The sequence below is a fragment of the Carassius auratus genome, unplaced genomic scaffold (assembly GCF_003368295.1).
Source record: "Carassius auratus strain Wakin unplaced genomic scaffold, ASM336829v1 scaf_tig00029216, whole genome shotgun sequence".
In the NCBI taxonomy this organism is placed as follows: Eukaryota; Metazoa; Chordata; class Actinopteri; order Cypriniformes; family Cyprinidae; genus Carassius; species Carassius auratus.
Window position 1 is genome coordinate 1 of NW_020525752.1, and position 22,235 is coordinate 22,235.

Sequence of the window (22,235 nt, forward strand, 5' to 3'; positions counted from 1 at the left end):
AGTCCCTTCTGTGTATATATGAGAACTACCACGATCAGTTACAAGGAAAGAACTAGTTAGAAAAATTCTAAGGAAAACTAGGAAATAAAAGCTAAAATTCTTTGAATTTTGAACTGAAGCCAGCGTGAATCATTGAGCTGCTCTGGACTGATGAAGCGTGTTCTGAAGCGGAGTGATGTTGTTCATGTGGAGCAGGTGGAGGCCTGCGTCCCTTCATTAGTGAACGCCATTGAGCCGAGGACACTTTCTCTGAATCACATGTGTCTCTTGAGCTCTGGAACTCCAAGCACATGAAAAGCGCTCTGAATGGCCTCTTTCTGAAGTTCAGACGGGTCAGTGAGTAGCGGTGCGTTAACCCGCTGACCCGCACAGGAACACTGTCCCATTCAGTACAGTGAGAGTCTGAGTGAAGCACCTGCCAGTCGCAGAATGATCAGAGATACAGAAACCAGCATTAGAGACGGGTGAGTGTCCGAGAGAGACCGAGAGCCCATCAGATGGAGACAGATCTATATAAACAGGAGATTAGCAGGAGGGATAATGGCAGCTTGTTAGCGGCGCTGCAGTGGTGTGTGTGCTGTCACCACGTAATCCTTTCATCCTAATGAAGAGACGAGGCCTTCAGCTCTTTAAACGATCTCGCCGGCACCCGCCAAACAAAAAACTGAAGAAAGAAACAAGGAGAACTTTCCAAACGGACTGGACGCTTTATTTCTGTGGTGCTGTGGGCGGAGTCACAGCTTTCCTTTGATCGCTGATCTTGTGTTATTTATAATGCTGCACTTCATGTGCTTCACTCGTCTCAGATAATAGACAGAAGCCTAATTCGATCCTTTCACACTGATTCAGCTATGCTCGTTTTTCTTATAAATGTTAGATTTGTAGTCAGTCAGTTGAATTATCATTTATTTAACATTATTTGTATGTAATTAAATACAAATATATAGTAAAATCAAATGAATTTATCAATTCATTAAATCTGTTTATATAATCTAAATTTATCAATTGTAATTGTCTTGTGAATAGTGAAAACGTCTCAGGATACGAATGTAACCATGGTACCCTGAGTAGGGAACGAGACACTGCGTCCTCTAGAGGGCACTATGGGGAACACCTCGTCGTGACCCGTGTCTGAAGCATACATTGAAAAACACCAGCTTGTTGGCAGGCTACAGCCTCTGACGTCACTACCGGCGCGACTATAAACCGGCACTGGAGAACACGTCATTCTCTTCTTCGTCTGAAGCAGGGGTGGGGAACGTTGATCCTGGGGGGCCTGTGTCCTGCAGAGTTTAGCTCCCCAGCTTACTGGTGGAGAGGAGACAGAGTGATGAAGCCAATCAGCGGAAATGGGGATTGTAAGAGGGCCATGATGGTCAGAGGCCATGGGTGAATTTAGATTTTTTTTTACTGACCACAGAGAGTCAGGACCTCGGTTTAACGTCTCATCCGAAGGGACGGTGCTTGTTGACAGTAATAGTGTCCCCATCACTACACTGGGGCGCTAGGACCCACACAGACCCCAGGGTGAGCGCCCCCTGCTGGCCTCACTAGCACCTCTTCCAGCAGATACCTAGTGTTCCCAGGAGTCTCCCATCCAGGTACTGACCAGATCAGCCCTGCTTACTTCAGTGAGTGACCGGTCTTGGCTCCAGGGTGATATGGTGAATATATGATATCATATTATTGATGTATTCCAAATATCACTGAAAAATAGGGAAAATGAGAATCATAAAATCTAAACCATATTTTACTGAGCTCTCTCAGTTTCTTCATAACGAGTCAGATGTGTGTGTGTTTTTGTGTAGGAAGTAATATTTGAAACATCTTCCAGTAAATTCATATTTTCCATTTTCTGTCCCCATTTGTCGCTAATTATCCTTAATCACAGAGGGAATCTTTCTAGAAACGCTGGCCAAGCCGCCTGAAAGCCATCACAGCCTCGTTCAGATGCTGCTGTTGAGTAAAATGATGAAGATCTATAATTCACTGAACTGAGTTTGGCTTCTGTTTCTCCAGACTGCTCGCTGGCAGCGCTCTGCATAAATGAACAGATCGTTCTTGATCGCGCTCCCAGAGACAGAGTCCAGCCGCTGATTTGTTTACGGCAGACAGAATGACAGGATCGGCTCCAGGGTCTGACCGTCATGCCATTCAACAGAGCCTCGTTTGGCTGAGGTTGAGAAATACAATCACAACAGGCGTTCTCACACCACAAGAGTCACGGAGTGCTTCACAGGTGCCAGGATCTGGAAAACTCATTTTTATGGAATTTTTTGTTTCCATCAAGGGGGATAATTATGAGGTTATATAAATGTAAGCAATAATGGAAATATAAAAAAATAATGCACAGCTGCTTCATTCTTCAGCTCAATCTCATATTCACAATAAAACATGAGTCTGAATATCTGCCTGAGCAAAGCGATATCTGTGTCGTACTGTCCTTTCATCTGTTAAAGGCATAGTTCAACCCCATGGTTTACTCACTCTTGAGTCATCCTAGGTGTGTATGACTTTCTTCATTTATGCATTTAGCAGACGTTTTTATCCAAAGCGACTTATAGTGCATTCAGGCTATACATTTTTTAGACTAACATGTGTTATATGCAATGCTCTATCACTGAGCCGCAGTGAATGGGTGTCCAGATTTTGAAGCCCAATAAAGTGCATCCATCCATCATAAAAAGTGCTCCACACAGCTCCGGGGGTTAATAAAGGCTTCCTGTATTTATGTGTGAGTGTATAATCACATTAAATTAACAGGTTAAATAGATAACTACATTGTTTTTTTTTTTATTTAATTCCTAATTAATAATAGGCTGTATTTACTGTTATTACAACATCCATCCGTTCATGACTGTATGGAAATTAGCATAGAAAGCATAGACTGTGTATATTCTGTGTATAATTTTTTTTGCACACAGCAGATGGAATTGCAATGCTAATGATTTTAACAAAAACATTTCTAAATTCATTCATGGTATGCTACTATCAAATTAATTGCCAATAAATTACGCCCAATCAAAGATGACTCCAAGACAAAGGCCACTGCAGTGCTCCATATGTCCTGCTTTCAGGAAGTCACATGATGCTGTTGATCTAGAACATGCAAAACATTTGTCTGTGCATTATTGAATGCTTCTCTCTGCAGCTCGCGACCATCAGAAGTGAATCGCATCTGAAGCACCTTCTCCTGCGTTTGCCCAGTTACTGCCCTGAGTCTCTGGTAAGGCTTTTCCTCAGTCCTCCAGATCTGTGTTTACATTACAGCTGTTGCCCCGGCTACACAGGAAGTCTTAAACCGAGAGAGCGCTGCTGCTTCCTGTTCCTCCCTCATGGTCTGGTGGCTGCGGTTTTACCTGCTTGGCAGTAAAGGAAGCCGAGATGAAGGCTGATGGACGCCCTCCACCCTCTTTCCCAGAGTTTCAAAGCTGGAATGCAAAATGCAATTACACTCAGCCTCTAATTAGCCATAGTGGAAGCCTCAGGCCTGCTTCAATTGGACGTGTGTCCTGCGCTAATTCACAGAAAATGGATGCAAATGGATTTTGGAAGCATTTCAGAGTCCGAATCAAGCCTGTTTTTTGAGTCTGATGCCTCAAAACCACATTGTATTTTGTGCTCCTCACAAATGATGCTGAATGGTTTTGACGGGTTGTTTTCCATACGCCAGAGAGCATTGATGTCGAAAGTGAATCTCAGACGATGTCCTGTTTATTGGGTTCATTATCTAGTGAAAGCACAGGCCGTGTGGATAAGGAGCGGCCGTGAATCTGATCCAGCACGTCCCACCGCAGACGCTCAGGGAAGCTTTCTGTGGCTCTCATCTGCATCTACTTTTAATTAAAGTTGAGTCATATTAGGAGGCTCTCTGGAGCTGTAGAGCACATAAGAGCTTCACTGATACCAGCGTGAACATCTTTTCATACGGCTCCTGTACTTTAACAGCTTATATTAGAGTGGTTTAGTCTTTCAGTTTGCCATCCATGACATTACATTTGAGAAGCTTCAATTATTGCATCGTGTGTTTTATGTTGCACAGAATATAAACTATTACACCAGAATGATGCTGAAAATACAGCTGTGCATCACAGAAATAAATTACACTTTAACACAGATTCACACAGAAAACAGCTGTTTGAAATTACAATAATATTTCACTGTTTTTACGGTGTTTTTGATCAAATAAATGCAGCATTGATGAGACTTCTTTCAGAAACGTAAAAAAAATCTTACTGCCCCCAACATTTTGAATGGTAGTGTGCCTTTAAAACCAATGTATTTAATGCATAAATATAATAAACATATATTATTATTAAATAATAATATAATTATTAGTTTCTATATTAGTTTCTATTTCATTTGGAGACTCACATTTTAAATCTGTTCTTCTGAACGTGAACATTTTATTATCATCAACTCCCTCGTGTTGCTTGAAGTGAGATTTATGATTAATAATGACCTGCTGTATAACTCATTCTGTCTTCAAAGAAGATTCCTCGGGTCTGGAAGCACATGAGAGCGAGCAGATGATGGATGTTGAGCTGTTGTCATGCTAAACTTCTCCTTTTGGTTTCACAGAGTGATCTTTGGGTCTGCATCAACAACACATTGCCGGGTAGGTGAACACAGATGGAGCCGTCTGCAGAACACACCTGTACCAACCTCATAAGAACAAGAGAGGATTTAGAGTCTCTGAAGACCTAATGCCCTCCAGATGCACAGATATCACACTCCACATCAGTCCAGCTACACCTTACATGGCCATTAAACCCGTCCAGAGCTCTGAGCTCACACACGTCTGTTGTTCTGGATGTATGCTTCTGCTTCAGATCTGCTGAAGCTCTCTGTGATTCTGTACTTCTCCAGGGGCATCGAAGAAGTCTGACGGATGGGTGGGTTTGGGCTGCTGTGAGCTGGCCATCTCCTCCGAGTGCCGCAGGGACTGCAAACAGGTCCATCAACACATCTGAACACATCTGAATCAGACTTAAGAGAAGGAAGATGACCTGTGACTCTTATATCTGTGTTTTTATCTGTTCTGTTCAGGCATCGTCTAGAAATGACATCACTAAAGTATGCAAGAAAGACACCGAGGTGGGAGTTTTACCTTTATTTGACCGATGTCGAAAGCCTGTTTCCACCTAAGAATCAAAATAGGACATTGTGGTAATTATGAGAAGTTCTGAAATAATACACGTTACTCTGTTTCTGTGAAATAGACAGTCACAACTGTGAGAAATGCAGATTATGAGAGATTGTCGCAATTACAAAGATGTGAGATTGTGACAGTCACAAATACTTTTATTTTCATTCTTCCAGGTAGAAACAGGCTTTCAGAAACGACACATTATAAGTTCTTTCCAATAATACATTTTAGTACATCATGAATAACCTCTGGGTGATTGTAGGCCTCACTGATCTGAGCTTACGCACCTCACAATGTGGAAAAACATTGTTTTTGTCCATGGTTTGGGATAATATATCATATCTGCACTCTGCAGTTTTTCAGTTTGAGCAGTTGAACTTGTCAGTAATGAGACTGGATTAGACAGATGATCTGAGTCAGATTTAAAGCAGAACATCATAGAGCTGGTGCTGAGCCAGTGTGGAAAATACACTTCAAACACCTTAGCAACCCCAAAACAGTTCCCTGACGACCGTGTGAGTCTGGTTTCTCTCTCCGGGGAGATGTTGAGATGAAAGCAGACTCTGGGAGGTCTCGTGTTCATCAGAGCCCAGTATGACCGGACACTTCTCTGTTTGTTTGTCTGGCAGCTCTGCCGTCTGAAAGGAGACTCCAGCTTTATTTGTGTTTGTTCATTTAAAGCCTGGTTTCTAGCACAGCCCCAAACCTCTTTATGAGGTCGTTTGGTTAGTGTTGAGCAATGGGAAAATATCATTTCCCTCTAACTGGACATGCTGTCGCCACATTACAGCCCAGTAAATCTGTTGTTCTGCTGACTAACTGTTATAAAAGAGTAATGATTCCCGATAGAGCTGCTGTAGATCTGATGGTTCTCCATCGCTCAGAGTCCGTGCAGCTCTTGATCATCGGCTCAGTGTTTGCTTTGGATGCCTCTCACAACTACTTCAGCTCTTTCATCTTGTGCCCTTGGTTTCCTGAGAAGTCCACATACTTCAGCGCGGCTCGACTCTAATGCAGTGAATACGATCCAAGGCTTTGCGTAGCAGTAGAATAGAGCAGCTGAAGTTAAACTGGCTCGTCTTAAAGGGACAGTGCACACTATACAGCAGCTTTGTTTGAGAAATAATCTAATCAAATACATAAAAAGCTTTGAATCATAAGAATTAAAAGTAATAATTCATGAAGTGTATTTGTTGTCTCTCTGTGATACGAACAAACACATTTGGGGGGATTTTTCATCAGCTATCATGCGATATTCTCATTGATATTCTTCCTCTCTTACAGAAACCACTCTACAGCTGTTTCACCAGAAACGAAAGTAAGCAAAGCTCTTTGGTTATCAGTCCGTCTGTACCTCGTTTCTATGATTCAGTCCTCAGAGACTGACTTCCTGTTGGATGATCTCTGACCTGCATGGACAGGAAATGAGATGGAGTTGATTCCGTGCCTGGGAGGCAAGGTCACGACCTTTATTCTGCGCTCGCTGAGGTCACGAACGAAGGCAGCGCTTATTTGTGTGCATTAGTAGAGCAGACAAACTCCCAGACAGCGTTTATTAAACAGACAGAGAAGTGATGTCTCACGTGTGTGTGTGTGTGTGTGTGTGTGTGTGTGTCCAGTGGGCTCAGTGTGCTGCAGTTATGCAGGGAGACACACAAACTGCCGTGAATACTGTCAGGCCATCTTCCGCACAGACTCGTCTCCGACCGTCTCCCAGATCACCGCGGTCAAAGAGTACTGCCAGAGCATCAGTCCTCAGCTCATCGGCTGCGTGGCCAACTACACCAAATCCTTCCCCATCCGGAGCCCCCTCGACAGTACGTGCACACACTTCACTCCTCACTACAAAGAAATATTGTAACTACTAACTCAAATTAAACCAGTAAACAGACTGAAACAGTATTGTCTTTTCAAGTAAAGCTTTTGGGAATAAAAATGTGAAGTAGAAGTTTTTAAATGTATGACTGTCAGAGTAAGCAGTACTACTTTTCAGGTTATGCTTATAGCTTTTGGCGGCATGTACGTATAACCCAGTGGAGTGCGTGCTGTTCTGAATCGAGGAGGGGTGCTAGTCATTATTTTTGTAATACACATTTTTTTTCTCATCCAATTTTTTGAGGAGGCACCACGTCTCTCGCCTCCTCGGAGGAAACACCCTGATATAAACAAAAATACAAGTGTTTGATGAGGTCAGTGCTAATATATGCCAGAAGGGTTTTATTTTATTGTTGTTGTTTTTTTTTTTTAAAGAAAATAATACTTTGATTCATCAGGGACGCATTAAATTGATCAAAAGTGACAGTAAAGACTTTTTTTTTATAATGTGACACAAGATTTCTGTTTCAAGCTGATGAGAGACCTCATGAATAATTCATGTTTTTAACCTAGTTTGTAATTGTGCGACTACATATTTGAAAAAACAAGGACAGATCATGTGATCATCTGAGGCATGTTTACTGTCAGTTCAGATATGCATATGCAAAAACATAAAAATAATTAAAATGATTCTGTTATATCCTAAAGTAAGGAATCATTTAAGGAACACGAGAGTTAGGACTGAGAAGAATTAGCTTAAAAACATTCACACAATATAAAATTACCACAAAATTCAATATATTTTTCACAATATATCTATCTGCTCTGAAATCAGACAACCTACATAGAGATTTTATTTTTATTTTTCATTTTTCATTTTTATTCTATTATGTTAACTTTCAATCTCAATTGAGGAAAAATCTTCTTAGTCACCAATACCAGCCCTAGAGTGAGTCACCTGATGATTCAGAAGCAGCTGTACGGACCCGCGATCATGCTTTCCACAGACTCTAAAAGATGAACGTGTGCGTGTGTGTGTGTGTGTGTGTGTGTGTGTGTCTGTGTGTGTGTGTGTGTGTGTGTGTGTGTGTGTGCGTGTGTCTGTGTGTGTGTGTGTGTGTGTGTCTGTGTGTGTGTGTGTGTGTGTGCGTGTGTCTGTGTGTGTGTGTGTGTGTGTGTCTGTGTGTGTGTGCGTGTGTGTGTCTGTGTGTGTGTGTGTGTGTGTGTGTGTCTGTGTGTGTGTGTGTGTGTGTGTGCGTGTGTCTGTGTGTGTGTGTGTGTGTTTGTGTCTGTGTGTGTGTGCGTGTGTGTGTCTGTGTGTGTGTGTGTGTGTGTGTGTGTGTGCGTGCGTGTGTGTGCGTGCGTGTGTCTGTGTGCGTGTGTCTGTGTGTGTGTGTGTGTGTGTGTGTCTGTGTGTGCGTGTGTGTGTGTGTCTGTGTCTGTGTCTGTGTGTGTGTGTGTGTGTGTGTGTGCGTGTGTGTGTGTGTGTGTGTGTGTGTGCGCGTGCGTGTGTGTGTCCAGGTCTGTACTGCTGTGAGCGGGCGGAGGAGGCTCACTGTCAGACGGCCTGTAAGCGTATCCTGCGCACCATGAGCACGGAGCAGGAGATCATGGAGGGTCTGATCAGTGAGTGTGGCAGTCAGCCGCTCCCTCAGGACCCGCTGTGGCAGTGCTTCTTGGGCAGCGCACACCCGCCCACCATCAGTGACCCCGAGTCACCCCCCATCGCCAAGATGGACTACGCCAAACTGCACTGCTGCTTCAAGGCCAACACCTCCCTGTGCAGGTCAGCAGCACTCCGTCTGAAGCCTAGCGGCGCGGCTCTGACACTGAATGTGTGCGTGTCCTCTCTGTTTGACAGGAACATGTGCTTGGAGATCAGCACTAACTGGGGCACTCAGACGTGGCAGGAGTTCGACCAGCACTGTGAATACAACCCTGCTGAGATGGACCTCATCACCTGCTTGGCTGACGTCAGGGAGCCGTGTCAGTTAGGCTGCAAAGAGCTCAGCTACTGCACCAACTTCAACAACAGGTTACAAACACTTCCCTACTGTCAGTCTGCTCATACAAGCGCTGGTTAACATCCTCGAGTGCTGAAACACAGTCTGCCAGCACCAGGACTCTGTCAGTCTGTGCATTAGATTACACTGTAAAGTGACTGTCATTCATTCAACTGATTCATTCAAGGGAGTCACTTATTCTAGTATTGTTTATGTACTATTGGAGTATTTATTGGCATTTTGAATAAGCTTTTATTTAATTTTTTGTTTTAAGTTTTTGTAATTTTGTTAAGTTTAAGTACTTTTTTGTTTTATTTATGAGTATCTCAACTTAAACGTATTTTATTTCATTTAGTTGACAAGGTAACATTTATTTATTGAAGTTATTGAAGTTTAGTTTATCAACTTTAACCTCTTGAGACCCTGTGGCCTCATATGAGGACATTATATTTTTGTGAATTTCTCTGAGTCTGTTCATGCCACAGTTTTAGATCTGGATGTCCTGTACAGAGCACATTCAGGGCTTTTCAGAGATACCAAATGATTGGATGTTTCACATGACCACTCCCTCTCCTTGGTCATCAAAATGTCTGAAATTAATTTAATGACACTCTTATAGAAATATGATAATATTTCTATAATATATTGTAGTTATCATTTAAATCTGTCTAATTTTTAAATTCTGTGTCATAAATCAACATCTCAGAAATATGTTATGGGGTTTCAAATCAAAATATGACTTTCTGTTACTAAACAGGACATTGATTTCATACATGTCCTCAGATGAGGACACCGGGACTAAACGCATGCTTATGACGCATTTTTGGAGACATAACAAATGAATAGAGAAAGAAATTATATTTCAATATTCTATGAAATATTATATATTATTATGAAAATCTTGACAATTATTACTCACATTATTACACTTCTTTTTTCATTACATGTTGCCCCAAAAACACATTTATATGCAAATTAGATTTAGTTTATAGATACATTGTATATAATTAGAAAACCCATTAATGGTAATTTTACACACATTTTGCAGAAAGAAAAATGTTATACTGAATTATTCTGTTATACCATAGTTGAGAATCATCTTTATACAAAGTTTGGTAAAAAAAAAAAAAAAAATCTTGAACATTAAAAATTTATTGGTGATTTAAAAAAATCTATTGTTTTTGCCTATGCATTTTCATTCATGTCTTTTCATTTTTTTTTTAGAAATTGAGTCCCGATGTCCTCTGCCGAGGACATAACATAACTTTATATATGAAATGCATGAATGCAGAGCACAAGGCTGCACTGGGAAATCCTGTGTGCGATGCATGACATGCAATGTGCATCTGTGCTTGCAAAGTGAATGAAACTGCTTTGCAGCATTTCACATCATGATAGACCCACTGTCCTCACATGAGGACATCTTTTTTCTGGGAAAACTACTTCCTGTACAAAAACAAATTTTAGGCATTATACTTATTAGGTCCTACATATCCCAAATAGCAAGAAAAATTATAAAATGCACAACAGGCAATCTCTCGGGTTTCAGGAGGTTAATTTTAGTCAAATGAAAATTATTTTAAATCATTTTAGTTACAGTTACAGCTGACCGTACCAACACTAAAGTGACTCATTGAATCATTTACAGCACTACGCTGTGTAAGAGATGTTTTATTTCCATTGCTCTCTTCATTCTGGAGGAACTGACATTGTGTCTGAAATGAATGTTACTCAACATTAACTTCTTGTCTATTGCACTGAAGTGTAGAATAAGCATATCATTAATTGACATATATCCTCAACTACCAGCTGCAGTATTGTTATGCTCTTTATATAAATATATATATATATATAAAAACAGGGGTTCACTAGGTTCATATGTTTGGATGCTGTTATGTAACTGAACACGAGGACTGTGTTTATGGAAAAATGAATATCCAGCAGGCATATTGTTGGGTTTCTCTGGCCTGTGTGTTTCTCTGTGGGTTACAGATGTAGACAGCATGATTTATGATGACAGAAGTAGTCCAGCATTGTTTTGAGGTCAAACAGGCATGGAGCTCTACGCATGTGTTCCTCAGAGATCTGACTGAAGAGAGACTGGGACTGTGTCGTAACAAGCCTGGTCAGATGATGAAATGGCTCACGGTGGATGTGCAGACCTCCATGACTTCTGAATCCAGTTACAGCTGGACAGATGAGTGTGGAGAAACAGAATTGTGTAATACTGAGTAAACAGAGTTTGGTTGACCCGAGACACTTAAACTCACACTGACCCTCTGTCATAGCACAGAGTTTGCTAATGTACTCAACATGATCAAACCAGAGGAGAGCTGCTAAAACACACACACACACACACACACACACTTTACCATCATCTCGTCTCACACTGAGCTGGAGAAAAAGAGCTGATCGTCAGAAGGAATAAAAGCTGTTTCCTGAGGAAGTCCCTCTTCCCAAAGCTTTGTCAGGACACGGTTGCTAGTGAACAATGGCCTTCTGGGATGCAATAAGAAGGCAGTTTCACGAAGCAACTCGGGTTGTCTGTAAATTAGAAACGTCTTTTTTAAAGGCAGCAGTGTTTGGAGCACCACTCGCTGCTGCTGTGGAGTATAATAGAGTGTGTGTGTGTGTGTGTGTGTGTGGTTTAGCAGCTCTGGGAGTCTGATATAGTGTGAATCAGACTCTTTCCTCATGGTCTCAGCTCTCTGTGTGTGTGTTCTCAGGCCGACAGAGCTGTTCCGCAGCTGTAATGTTCAGTCAGACCAGGGCGCCTTGAACGACTTCAGACTCTGGTCCAACGGAAGCATCAAGATGCCCTTCATGAACATCCCAGTGCTGGACATCAGACGGTGTCAGCCGGACATGTGGAAGGCCGTGGCCTGTGCGCTGCAGATCAAACCCTGCTACAGCAAGACCAGAGGAAGCGTCATCTGCAGGTCAGCCTCATCCTCATCCTCATGCTCATGCTCAACCTCATCCTCATCTTTATCCTCATCTTCATCCTCATGCTCAACCTCATCCTCATCTTTATCCTCATCTTCATCCTCATCCTCATCTTCATCCTCATCCTCCTCCTCATTCTCCTACTCATGCTCATCCTCATCTTCATCCTCATGCTCATCCTCATCTTCATCCTCATCCTCCTCCTCATTCTCATGCTCATCCTCATCTTCATCCTCATGCTCATCCTCAACTTCATCCTCATTCTCCTCCTCATCTTCATCCTCATCTTCATCTTCATTATCCTCCTCTTCCTCATCCTCATCTTCATCATCATTCTCTTCCTTATCCTCATATTCATCCTCCTCTTCCTCATCTTCATCCTCATTCTCCTCCTCATCCTCATGCTCATCCTCATCTTCATCCTCATTCTCCTCCTCATCTTCATCCTCATCTTCATCTTCATTCTCCTCCTCTTCCTAATCCTCATCTTCATCCTCATTCTCTTCCTCTTCCTCATCCTCATTCTCCTCCTCTTCCTCATCCTCATCCTCATCAGCTGCTGTATTGAGGGATATGACTTGTGAGAACATGTCCAGGATCATGTCCACATCACACAACAAAAGCTAAATAATTTCATCTAAAATACCTGTAAAAAGTTATAGTTTTTTTTTTTTTCATTTTTAATGTTTTAAGGCAATTAATAATATATCCCCCAGTGATTTACATTATTCTCATTATTCTTATTCTAACTATATAAATAAACTTAGCTTTATTAATTCAGCATTATTTATCTGTCGCAAATAAGAAGACATTCTTTGTGTTATAATTTTGATATTTTGGGGGAAATGTACTTTATTATTTATACACTCAATCCTTTTTTTTACATTTTTTTTTTTTTTTTAATATAAAGCTAAATGTTTTTGTTTTGCTTATGAATAGGAATATACCCAGGCTTGTTCTTCACATCCAAATCTTGTTTTCATGCACTAGACCACAAAACAGTTTGTTGGTTTACAGTATAATAGTCTCATAATCCTCAGACGAGCTGTTGGCCGTGGATGGTGTTCTGTCGAGTCGTGTGTGTGATCTCTATAACGCAGGTAATTGCAGGGTGTCATGGGATGGCTTTGAGTTCTAAACAGCATGTTGCTTTAACACTGATCTTTTGAAATCGAAGTATCTGTTGGGTCTTTCAGTGTTGCATTCAGTTTTGTGTTTATATAATGATCATTCAGAGAGCAGATCAGATCAAAACCCTGGCAGCTTGTAGTCAACAGTCTGGTATTGTCAGAAATCTCCCACTGTGCACTGCTTTGTTCACATTGAGTGTTTGAATGGGACGAGACGTGACGCTGGTCTGCTGGGATTACACGTCCTCACGCAGTGATCAGGATTCTTTTTAGTGAATCAAAAACAGATCACACAACTAAATGCATTCTTCCAACAATAGAGAGGGAATATTGTACTAAAATACAATATATTTATTCATTTGTGCACTACTGAATCTACAGCTAGTGAACAAAACTCTACTAGTGAGTGTACTTTGATTTCCAAACACTCTCTTTCGAGTGAATCAAATGCACATCATGAGGTTTGTTAGATGTATTTTATAAAACAAAAATGAATTAAATATTTCATCACAATTATTATTGATGCTTTGAGTCAGTTATTGCAGAGCATTTATGTTATCTCTCAAGAGACTGAATAAGTCATATATTTTGATATTTGATATGATATTTTAAGGTATGCATGAATGGTTTAAAACTTGTTTTGATGTTTTAGAATTGAGACATTTCGTGAACACACGTTAACATGTTTATTAACTCTGTCAGAGTAATAGATAACTGTGGAAGCCTGTATCTGCCACAGGATAAAAAGATTTAAAATATTTATAAAGTATTTGTCATAATTTGCATTATTTGGATTACTTGTTTTCTCGTAAGTCTGATTTCATGTCTTGCCATTCTGAGTTTATACAGTATATCACAAGAATGGTAACAAAAAAGGTCATTCTCACAATTCTGAGATAACCCTCAAATGAACACTAAATGACCATCAGGTTTGCGTTAAAGGTTCACAGCAAGCACACAAAAGCCCTACATCACCTTCAGGTGAAGATTCCAGTAGAATCAGAGGAGTGTGATGACTGATGAAGAGAGATCGACTGAAGCCCTTCTGAATGTGTGTCCTCAGGTCGGACTGTGTGGATATCCTGACCCAGTGTGGCGATGGCAAGCGTTTCCTGGAGGGACAGACACCCGAGCGCATCTGTGACCTGCTGTCAGCCACGGACGAGCCGGAGCGCTGCATCCCTCTGCACAGATACCTGAGTGAGTGTGTGCTCCTCGCTGCGCTCAGCGCTGTGCTCAGTACTCACAGAGGACATACTCTCATCTCATTACGCTCCCCACAGCCCCCAGCCCCTTCCAGAACATCATAGAAGAAGTCATCCACCCCTGCAACCCCAGCCCCTGTCCCAGCAACCATCTCTGTGAAGTCAACAGGAAGGGCTGCCCCCCGGATACGACTGCCTGCCCTTCTTCTGTGTCCCCGGTACACACTCCGACGCTTCACTCGTCAGCCCAGAGTGTGATAAAACATGCACCTTTATTCAGAATGGAGTAATAGAGTACTGCATACGGAATACTACATACTACATACTGCATACAGCATACAACATACTTCATACTTCATGTTTCATTCTGCATACTGAATACTACATACCGCATACTTCATACTGCATACTTTATACTTCATACTGCATACTTCATAATGAATACTGCATTCTGCACACTGCATTTTGCATACTACATACTGAATACTGCATATTACATACTTCATTCTGCATACTGAATACTACGTACAAAATACTACATAATGCATTCTGCATACTACATACTGCATACTGAATACTCCTTAAGGTATAGTAAATTCAAGCCAGTTGGGCCTCACTTTGACATTGAATGGTCCAGTGTACCTGAAATTGATTTTTTTGGTTTGATGATCAACAAGTAGATATATATATATATATATATATATATATATATATAAAATATTGTATTTTTTTTATTTATTTATTTTTTTTGTTTTTGTTTTATTTTTTTATTTTTGTTCTTTTTGTTACGGTTTTTGTTTTTTTTGTTTTGTTGTTTTTGTTTTGTTGGGTTTTTTTTGTTGTTGTTTTTTTTATGTTTGGTTTGGTTTTTAAACATCTTTTGTTATTTTGTTTTAAAACTTTTGATAGTTTCCAATCAAATATTCTAGAAATAGTTTTTTTATATTTATTTATAATTCTTTTATCTTCTTAACTTTTGAAAGTCCATTCAAATACTGAGATACAGATTCATCACACCAGAAACTGAAGGTGAAGTCAAGTGAAGTGCATTGTGGGATACCCAGTGTTGTGTTCTCTGCGTTCAGGACAGTGACACACAGTGCTTTAGGATAGTGTTGTGATGAGATATCTTCTCAGACTCTGTCTCATCATGTCTGTAAGGCTGTAAGCTGGGGGAGGCGTCTGAGTTCCTGGTGCCAGTGGACAGCCGGATCCAGGTGCCCACCAGGAGCGGTCAGGTGGGCTGTTACGAGGTGTGCACCTGCGGTCAGAGCGGCCGACTGGAGAACTGCGCTGAAATGCCCTGCTTCGACACCAGCATGACCTGCATCATAGCAGGACAGCAGAAGAGTGAGATGTGCTTGTTATTCACACACAGCTCAGAACATGTTCAGCACTTCCTGCTTGAACGAGGTGTATTTCACATATTAATGGTGCATAACTACAGATACTTTTTTATTTAATTATCTACCAGCTTCGCATAAGAGCAATCAAGGCAATGGGTATGTGATGTTTTTAATGAGGACACTGCCATCTATTGGTGGAGTGTTGCATTGATAACAAATTAAATCTGAATTCTCTATATAAGATATTTAGAATTGTCTCCAATACCTTTTAAACAACACAAACAATCTAACAGTTAATATATCAAATTATAGAATAATTATCAAAAAGAAAAACTACTAAAGGTTTGTTTTTGTTTCTTTTGTTCTACCTTTTATTAGTGTTTTTTGTAAACAGCTCATTTTCATATCCTGAATGAGTTTGTACTCCACTTCTGAAGCACTCGCTCATCTTGTGTGTTCTTGCTCACTTCAGTGTTGGTGTGTGATCCCGTGCAGGTCACGGCGTGTCGTTCCGGGTGTACTGTCAGCACTGCTCCTGCTTCGCCGGTGAAAGCATCTGCTCGTCTCGTCCGTGTGTGCACTCCGACGGCTCCGACCAGGACAGACGGCTCTTCACAGGTCTGTGCTTCACCAGCATCTCTACTGATCTTCATCAAAGCCCATTACCACACGCAACTAAACATTTCAGTCTGAGTGTCACTTTCTATCTTAGTTGAGTTTATATCTCACAGTTCTGGCTTTATAGGTAATCGCTACTTTTATAACAGAATTCAGACTTTTTTTTTAGTCCGGCAGAAAAACCTGTTAAAAAAAAATTCTGTTGTGAGATATAAACCCTGAATTGCAAGAAAATAGTCAGAATTATGAGTTTATATCTTGCAGTTCTTTTTGACTCTTAAAAAAGACTTGAGAGATAATAATTTAATAATTTATACTTTTATTCCTGGGCAGAAACGGGCTTGCACAGATTAAGTGTGTGTAGTGAGGAGTGTTTGGTTGAGTGTGCTCTTGTCTCTCAGGGCTCCCCTGCGGCTGTGCCGATCATTTCGTGCCGGTGTGTGCTCTTAACGGACGCACGTATCCCAGCGCCTGTGTGGCCCGCTGCGTCGGCTTCAGGGACAACCAGTTTGTGTTCGGCTCCTGCAGGAGCATCGACCCCTGCTCCCCGAACCCCTGCCAGAGGAGCCAGAGGTACACACACACACACACACACACTCCTCTGTCTCTCAAACACATCTGAGGTCCTGTAGTAATGAGGGCTGGGTTACGGAGACACTGCTGTGTGTTTCTTCACCTTGTACAGCTGCTATCACTCCTCCAATCAGACTCCAGAGTGTGAAGGATCTGTTTGTGTGGAGGTGTGTTTGCTCAGTTGTCAGTGAATCAGAAGCACAATGACGAGAGCTGCACCTTTCCGCATCTGTCGTATGTGTTGTGTAACATCTGCTTGGCCCGCGCTTCAAAGCAAATGTTTGTTCCTTTGTAAACAAGATGATAAAGTCTCAAACATCTGTCTGAGGTGTGTTTATAGAGCAAAGCAGAGATTTCTTACGTTCTACTCCTTGTTTTGGACTCTGGTAAATCTGCTGTTTTAATGCTGACTGATCTCAGTTCTGCATCTGATTCAGTTGATCATGCGACCGTTCTCAATCATCTAAGGGATGAAGTCTGCATTAGGGGCACGGCACTCATCATACCTCTCCGAAAGATCAGCTCTGGTGATGATTGGACACTCGTCCTCTCCTTCAGCAACGCTCACTTATGGAGTACCTCAGGGCTCTATCCTGGGGCCTATCTTATTTTGTTTGTATATGCTCCCCTTAGGTTCAATCATGAGGAAATATGATCTTTCATATCATTGTTATGCTGACAACTTTGATCACTCTTATTCTGAGCTTTTTAATTGATTTAAAGATATTAAGGGCTGGACTGAATGAGAGCAGAACTGAGATGTGTGTCTTTGGACCCCCAGGTGCTGTCTCTATCACTATTAATCTAGATTCTATGTCATCAAACATTCATTATTTTGCTAAAACATAAGGTGTGATTTTTGACACTGATTTCAATTTTGAAAAACAGATAAGTGCTGTGGTGCAGAGCAGATTTTTCAACTAGCCAAATTAAAATCTATGCTCTCGTTTAAGGATTTAGAGATAGTTACCCATGCCTTCATCACTTTTAGACTTGAATGAGCACTGAGCTTTAAATGGGTCTCCATCATTCATCGCTGAATCGCTCTCAGCTGGTCCAGAATGCATCTGTGAGGTTTCTGACCGGAGAGGAAGCATGTCTCCAGTCCTAGCATCTCTTCATTAGTCAGCGGTGCAGCAGAGGAGCAGATTTATAACCCTAAAGACACCTCTCTGAGATCAGTTATTGGTCCTTACTCTCATTTCAGCCTAACTTACTAATTTACCTTATGTGTGTGTGTGTGTGTGTGTGTGTGTGTGTGTGTGTGTGTGTTGACAGGTGTGTCCCCAGGCGTCAGGTGTGTTTGACAGAGCTGTCTGAATACCCCTGTCCTCAGTACGAGTGTGTTTCCCGTCCGGCCGGCTGTGATCAGAACCAGCTGGATCCGGTGTGTGACACAGACAGCACTGAACACGCCAATCTGTGTCTGCTGTTCCAGCGGAGCAAGAGCCTGGCCTACATGGGACACTGTCAGGTGCAACAACACACACTTGACATGTGATGGGGTGATGTGTGTATGAGTCTGATTCCTGACGTGTGTGTGTGTGTGTGTGTTCAGGACGCCTGCAGGAGGCCCAGAGAGGTGTGTGGTCATAACGGTGAGACCTACAGGACGGTGTGTGAAGCGTTCTCGGACCGCGTGGCGGTGGACTATCAGGGTCGCTGTCATGCGGTCGGTGTGGGGTCAGAGTTCACGTCAGACTTGGGCTGCAGCGCTGTTTCCTGTCCTCCGCTCTCCAGCCGCGTCTGTAACCCCGTCACGCCGCCCGGTGAGAGAACACGCTAACCTTTCTCTTTATATCCCTCCATGTGTGAGGAGAAAATCTGAAGAGTAAGAAAAGACGTCACAACAGTTTCTTCACAATTGTTTTCAAACTGTTTGAGTAAATGGCCTCTGTTCTGTTGTAATTATGACAGATGCTTGTTTTCAGACGTCTTTATTGACAAAAATTAGCAGTGTTGATATTAGGGGGTAATGGATCTTGATTTTATTATTTAAATAAATATTAATATCTTAAACACTTTGTCACCCTGGGCCCGCTGCTGGAGAAGCACTGGCTCACAAGTGATTATAAGTGTTATTGAGAGACACCTGTATCTTTGTGAGGTCATGTGTGTAACTGTGTTGTAAATGTGTGCAGGTGCGTGCTGTCCGGTGTGTGCAGGTCTGCTGCAGATCCTCTGGAACGAAGCGCAGATGAACACCTTCGCCAAGGTAAGCTTCATCTCCAGGTTCTGCGTGAGATCAGGCGGCCAGCAGGAGGCAGTGTGGATCATTCAGTAACTGGAGCATTCTTCACATCAGCCGCTCCACACTCCTGAGCACATTAGTCCAGCGCTTTAGCAACTATTATCTGTGTCTGGCCTCGCTCCAAAAACATCACATTAAATCTAATGTCACAGATGTTGCATTTTATAAATGCAGCAGTTATTCACTATAACACTGCCAATGCTGTGCTAATGAATCTCCACTGTTACTATTCTAATAACAGAGGTAGTGATTTGAACGAATGAACCATGCTTTAAATTATGCTGCTTGGTAAGAAAAGGTATTTATGTGCTGTGAGATGAATGCATATAGTGTGAGGCAGCATTCATATTCACACTGTGTGTGTGTGTGTGTGTTTGTGTTCAGCTGAACCGGAATCAGCCGGTGACGGTCCATGACATCCTGAAGATCTTGCGGCTGCACATCTCTGTCCCTCAGTGTGATATCTTCGGCTATCTGAGCATGGACTCTGAGCTGGTGGTCCTCGTGGTGCCTGTGGATCAGCAGCCCACGCCGCTGCAGGTGTGTGTTCATTAAGACTGATTAAACATACTGTTAAACACCTCGAATGCAGATTTAGCATACTCTCTGATGTCCATCTGGACCTGCTGCGTTTACTCTGAATATTAGATGCTGACAAAATAGCTGGAAGCAGGCATGAACAATTACATGTTTAATAACTGTAAATGTAATAAATCTTTAAGTTCTAAATAGATGTGTACAGTAGAAGTGTATGACGGAGCTGTAGTGAGAGCGTGCAGCACTGGCTCATCTCTTCTGTGTTCTTTCCTGCGCTTGCATCACACACTGCAGATGTTCCTCACGTGTACCTGTAAATATGGGCGGTGTGTGAAAGGCCTGTCTGGTGTGTTGTTTCTCTCCTGTGCAGATCGAAGCCTGCAGTAAAGAGGCAGAGAAGATCGACTCTCTCATTAACTCGGCCAGCCCAACACTGAGCTCACACGTGCCTCTGGCGGCCTTCCTTCACTCCGAGCTCCAGCTGTCCACCATCAGCTCGACCGCACGGCCCTCGCTCTCCCTCTCCCTCTGTGTCTTCAGCTCCTCGCTCCTGCTGTCTGTCGCAGCGACCCTGCTCTGCTCCTAGCCGCCCGCTTGACCTCTGACCTCCGGGGTCACCGCTGCTGACTGTCTCTCAGTGTTAAGGACTTCCTGAAGGAATCGGAGCTGGGGTCTCACCCAGAGACAGATATATTATATTTTATTGTTCCTGTAATGTCAATCAGTTTTATAAAAAACACAAAAGAGGAACCCAGCCATGTAAACAAATATGACAATCACACTGCTTATCCTTAAAGTGGTAAACACACTATGCCTTGCTTATAAATTTATAAATATATAAATATATGTGTATAGATTTTTTTTAAATGATGTATTGCAAAACCAAACGTTTATGTTGATAAAAGAAGCAAAATGTTCTATTTTGAGATGATCAGGTGCCATTTGAAGATGATTGACAGCTCTGTACTAAGTGTGTGTGTGTGTGTGTGTGGTGTGCGTGCATGTGTGCGTGCGTGTGTGTGTGCGTGTCTGTGTGATTGTCTGTTAGTGAGTGAGTGTGTGTGTGTGTGTGTGTGTGTGTGTGTGTGTGTGTGTGAGTGTGTGTAAGTGTGTGTGAGTGACTGTATGTGTGTATGTGTGTGTGTGTGTTTACGGGCCGCCCGTCCCAGACAGTATTATTTGGCTTTGGCAGCTGTGTAGCATGATGGGACGGCCTTTCTGTGTCTAACTCTTCCATGTATATTTTTATATGATGATAACAAATGTGATCATATTACTGAAGGATTTCATCAGAATGTTCTAGTCGATCTCGAGGCTGAGACTATAATCAGAAAGTCACGTACACTCTCAGTCAAAGGTTTTGGGTCAAAGATATTTTTGAAAGAAAATAATACTTTTATTCATCAAGCATGATTTAAATTGATCAAAAGTGACAGTAAAGACAGTTATAATGTTCCAAAGAATTATATTTCAAATAAAATCTGTTCTTCTGAACTTTCTGTTCATCTGTGAATCCTGAAAAATAAAATCTATCACAGTTTCCACAGAAATATTGAGCAGCACAACTGTGTTCAACATTGATGATAATCAGAAATGTTTCTTGAGCAGTAAATCATCATATTAGAAGGGAATTAATTTATAGAAATCTATATAAATAAATATAAATGTATATTCTTATTCTGTGAAATTTCATTTCCATTACGTAATTTTTTGTTTATTTGTTTTAAGTTGTGAACATTGTGGGACTTTTTATTTAGAAAACCACAGGAGGTTTTCTTTCTCTATATATACATATTGTGTGTGTGTGTGTGTGTGTGTGTGTGTGTGTGTGTGTGTGTGTGTGTGTGTTTTCGGTTGGGTACCAGTAGGTGGCGACAACTGCCCGTCTTTACGATGGAGTCACTGAGTCGTTCACTCAACCGATTCGTTCGAATCATCTGTTCATTCAGAAACTAAGCACCACAGTGAGAGCTTCAGCTGTCTGGACTTCGTTTGCAGCTCTTTTCATTGACAAACCAGACAAAGTAACTTGGAATATTGTGTCCAGCACATCAGTTACTCGATATTAAATTAGCATAGTAAATCAATCTGGTGTTCGGTGGCTGAAGATTACCTTTTTCTTCCTCCTCTATTTAACTCTACAGACATTAGTGAGTAGTGGGAATGAATAAAAGTCAAGCTCAGTTTATAATACTGTTCAGCTGACCAAACATCTTTCTGAAAAGCCCTTTCAGTAGACGACAACTCACTGAAACAGTTCTGAAAGTTTGAAGTGAAGTTTCATCCGTGCTGAATTCAGTAAGGGATAATAACCAGGAGGGTGAGAGCTCAAGACTGAACATGACAAACTCAGTGTGCTTCATACACTCTCTAATCTGCTTGGAGTCTAAGAGTATCCCATCATTCCTCATTCATCACCTGCAGGACCTCACCACCGTAGTAGGCAATGTGTTTTAAATATATTACAAACCTAAGTTCAGACCTTTTAATCTATTGACATCTCACTCCTATCATACTAATATCAAAATTATAATTACACTTTATTTGGAGTAGGCTACTGCTTGTACAGAATGCACATTTCTCAATATTAAGCCTATAATGTGTTTAAATTTCATAGTTGATGGTAATTGTATGATCTTTGGATAATATAGGTCAGCAAGAT

General features: G+C 41.6%; 1 protein-coding gene across 1 annotated transcript; it reads left to right on the plus strand.

Moving 5' to 3' along the window:
* Nucleotides 1–3,106: 3,106 nt before the first annotated feature.
* LOC113079785 (reversion-inducing cysteine-rich protein with Kazal motifs-like) lies at nt 3,107–21,067 on the plus strand. The gene is given in 20 exon segments (XM_026251992.1): nt 3,107–3,226; nt 4,582–4,618; nt 4,870–4,955; nt 5,050–5,097; nt 6,434–6,467; nt 6,769–6,966; nt 8,486–8,750; nt 8,826–8,999; nt 11,694–11,906; nt 14,107–14,243; nt 14,327–14,428; nt 14,431–14,466; nt 15,410–15,598; nt 16,090–16,212; nt 16,614–16,785; nt 18,064–18,259; nt 18,344–18,554; nt 18,927–19,000; nt 19,421–19,576; nt 19,944–21,067. Coding segments are annotated over 20 exon segments (2,787 nt in total). The 3' UTR covers nt 20,160–21,067.
* Nucleotides 21,068–22,235: the final 1,168 nt, after the last annotated feature.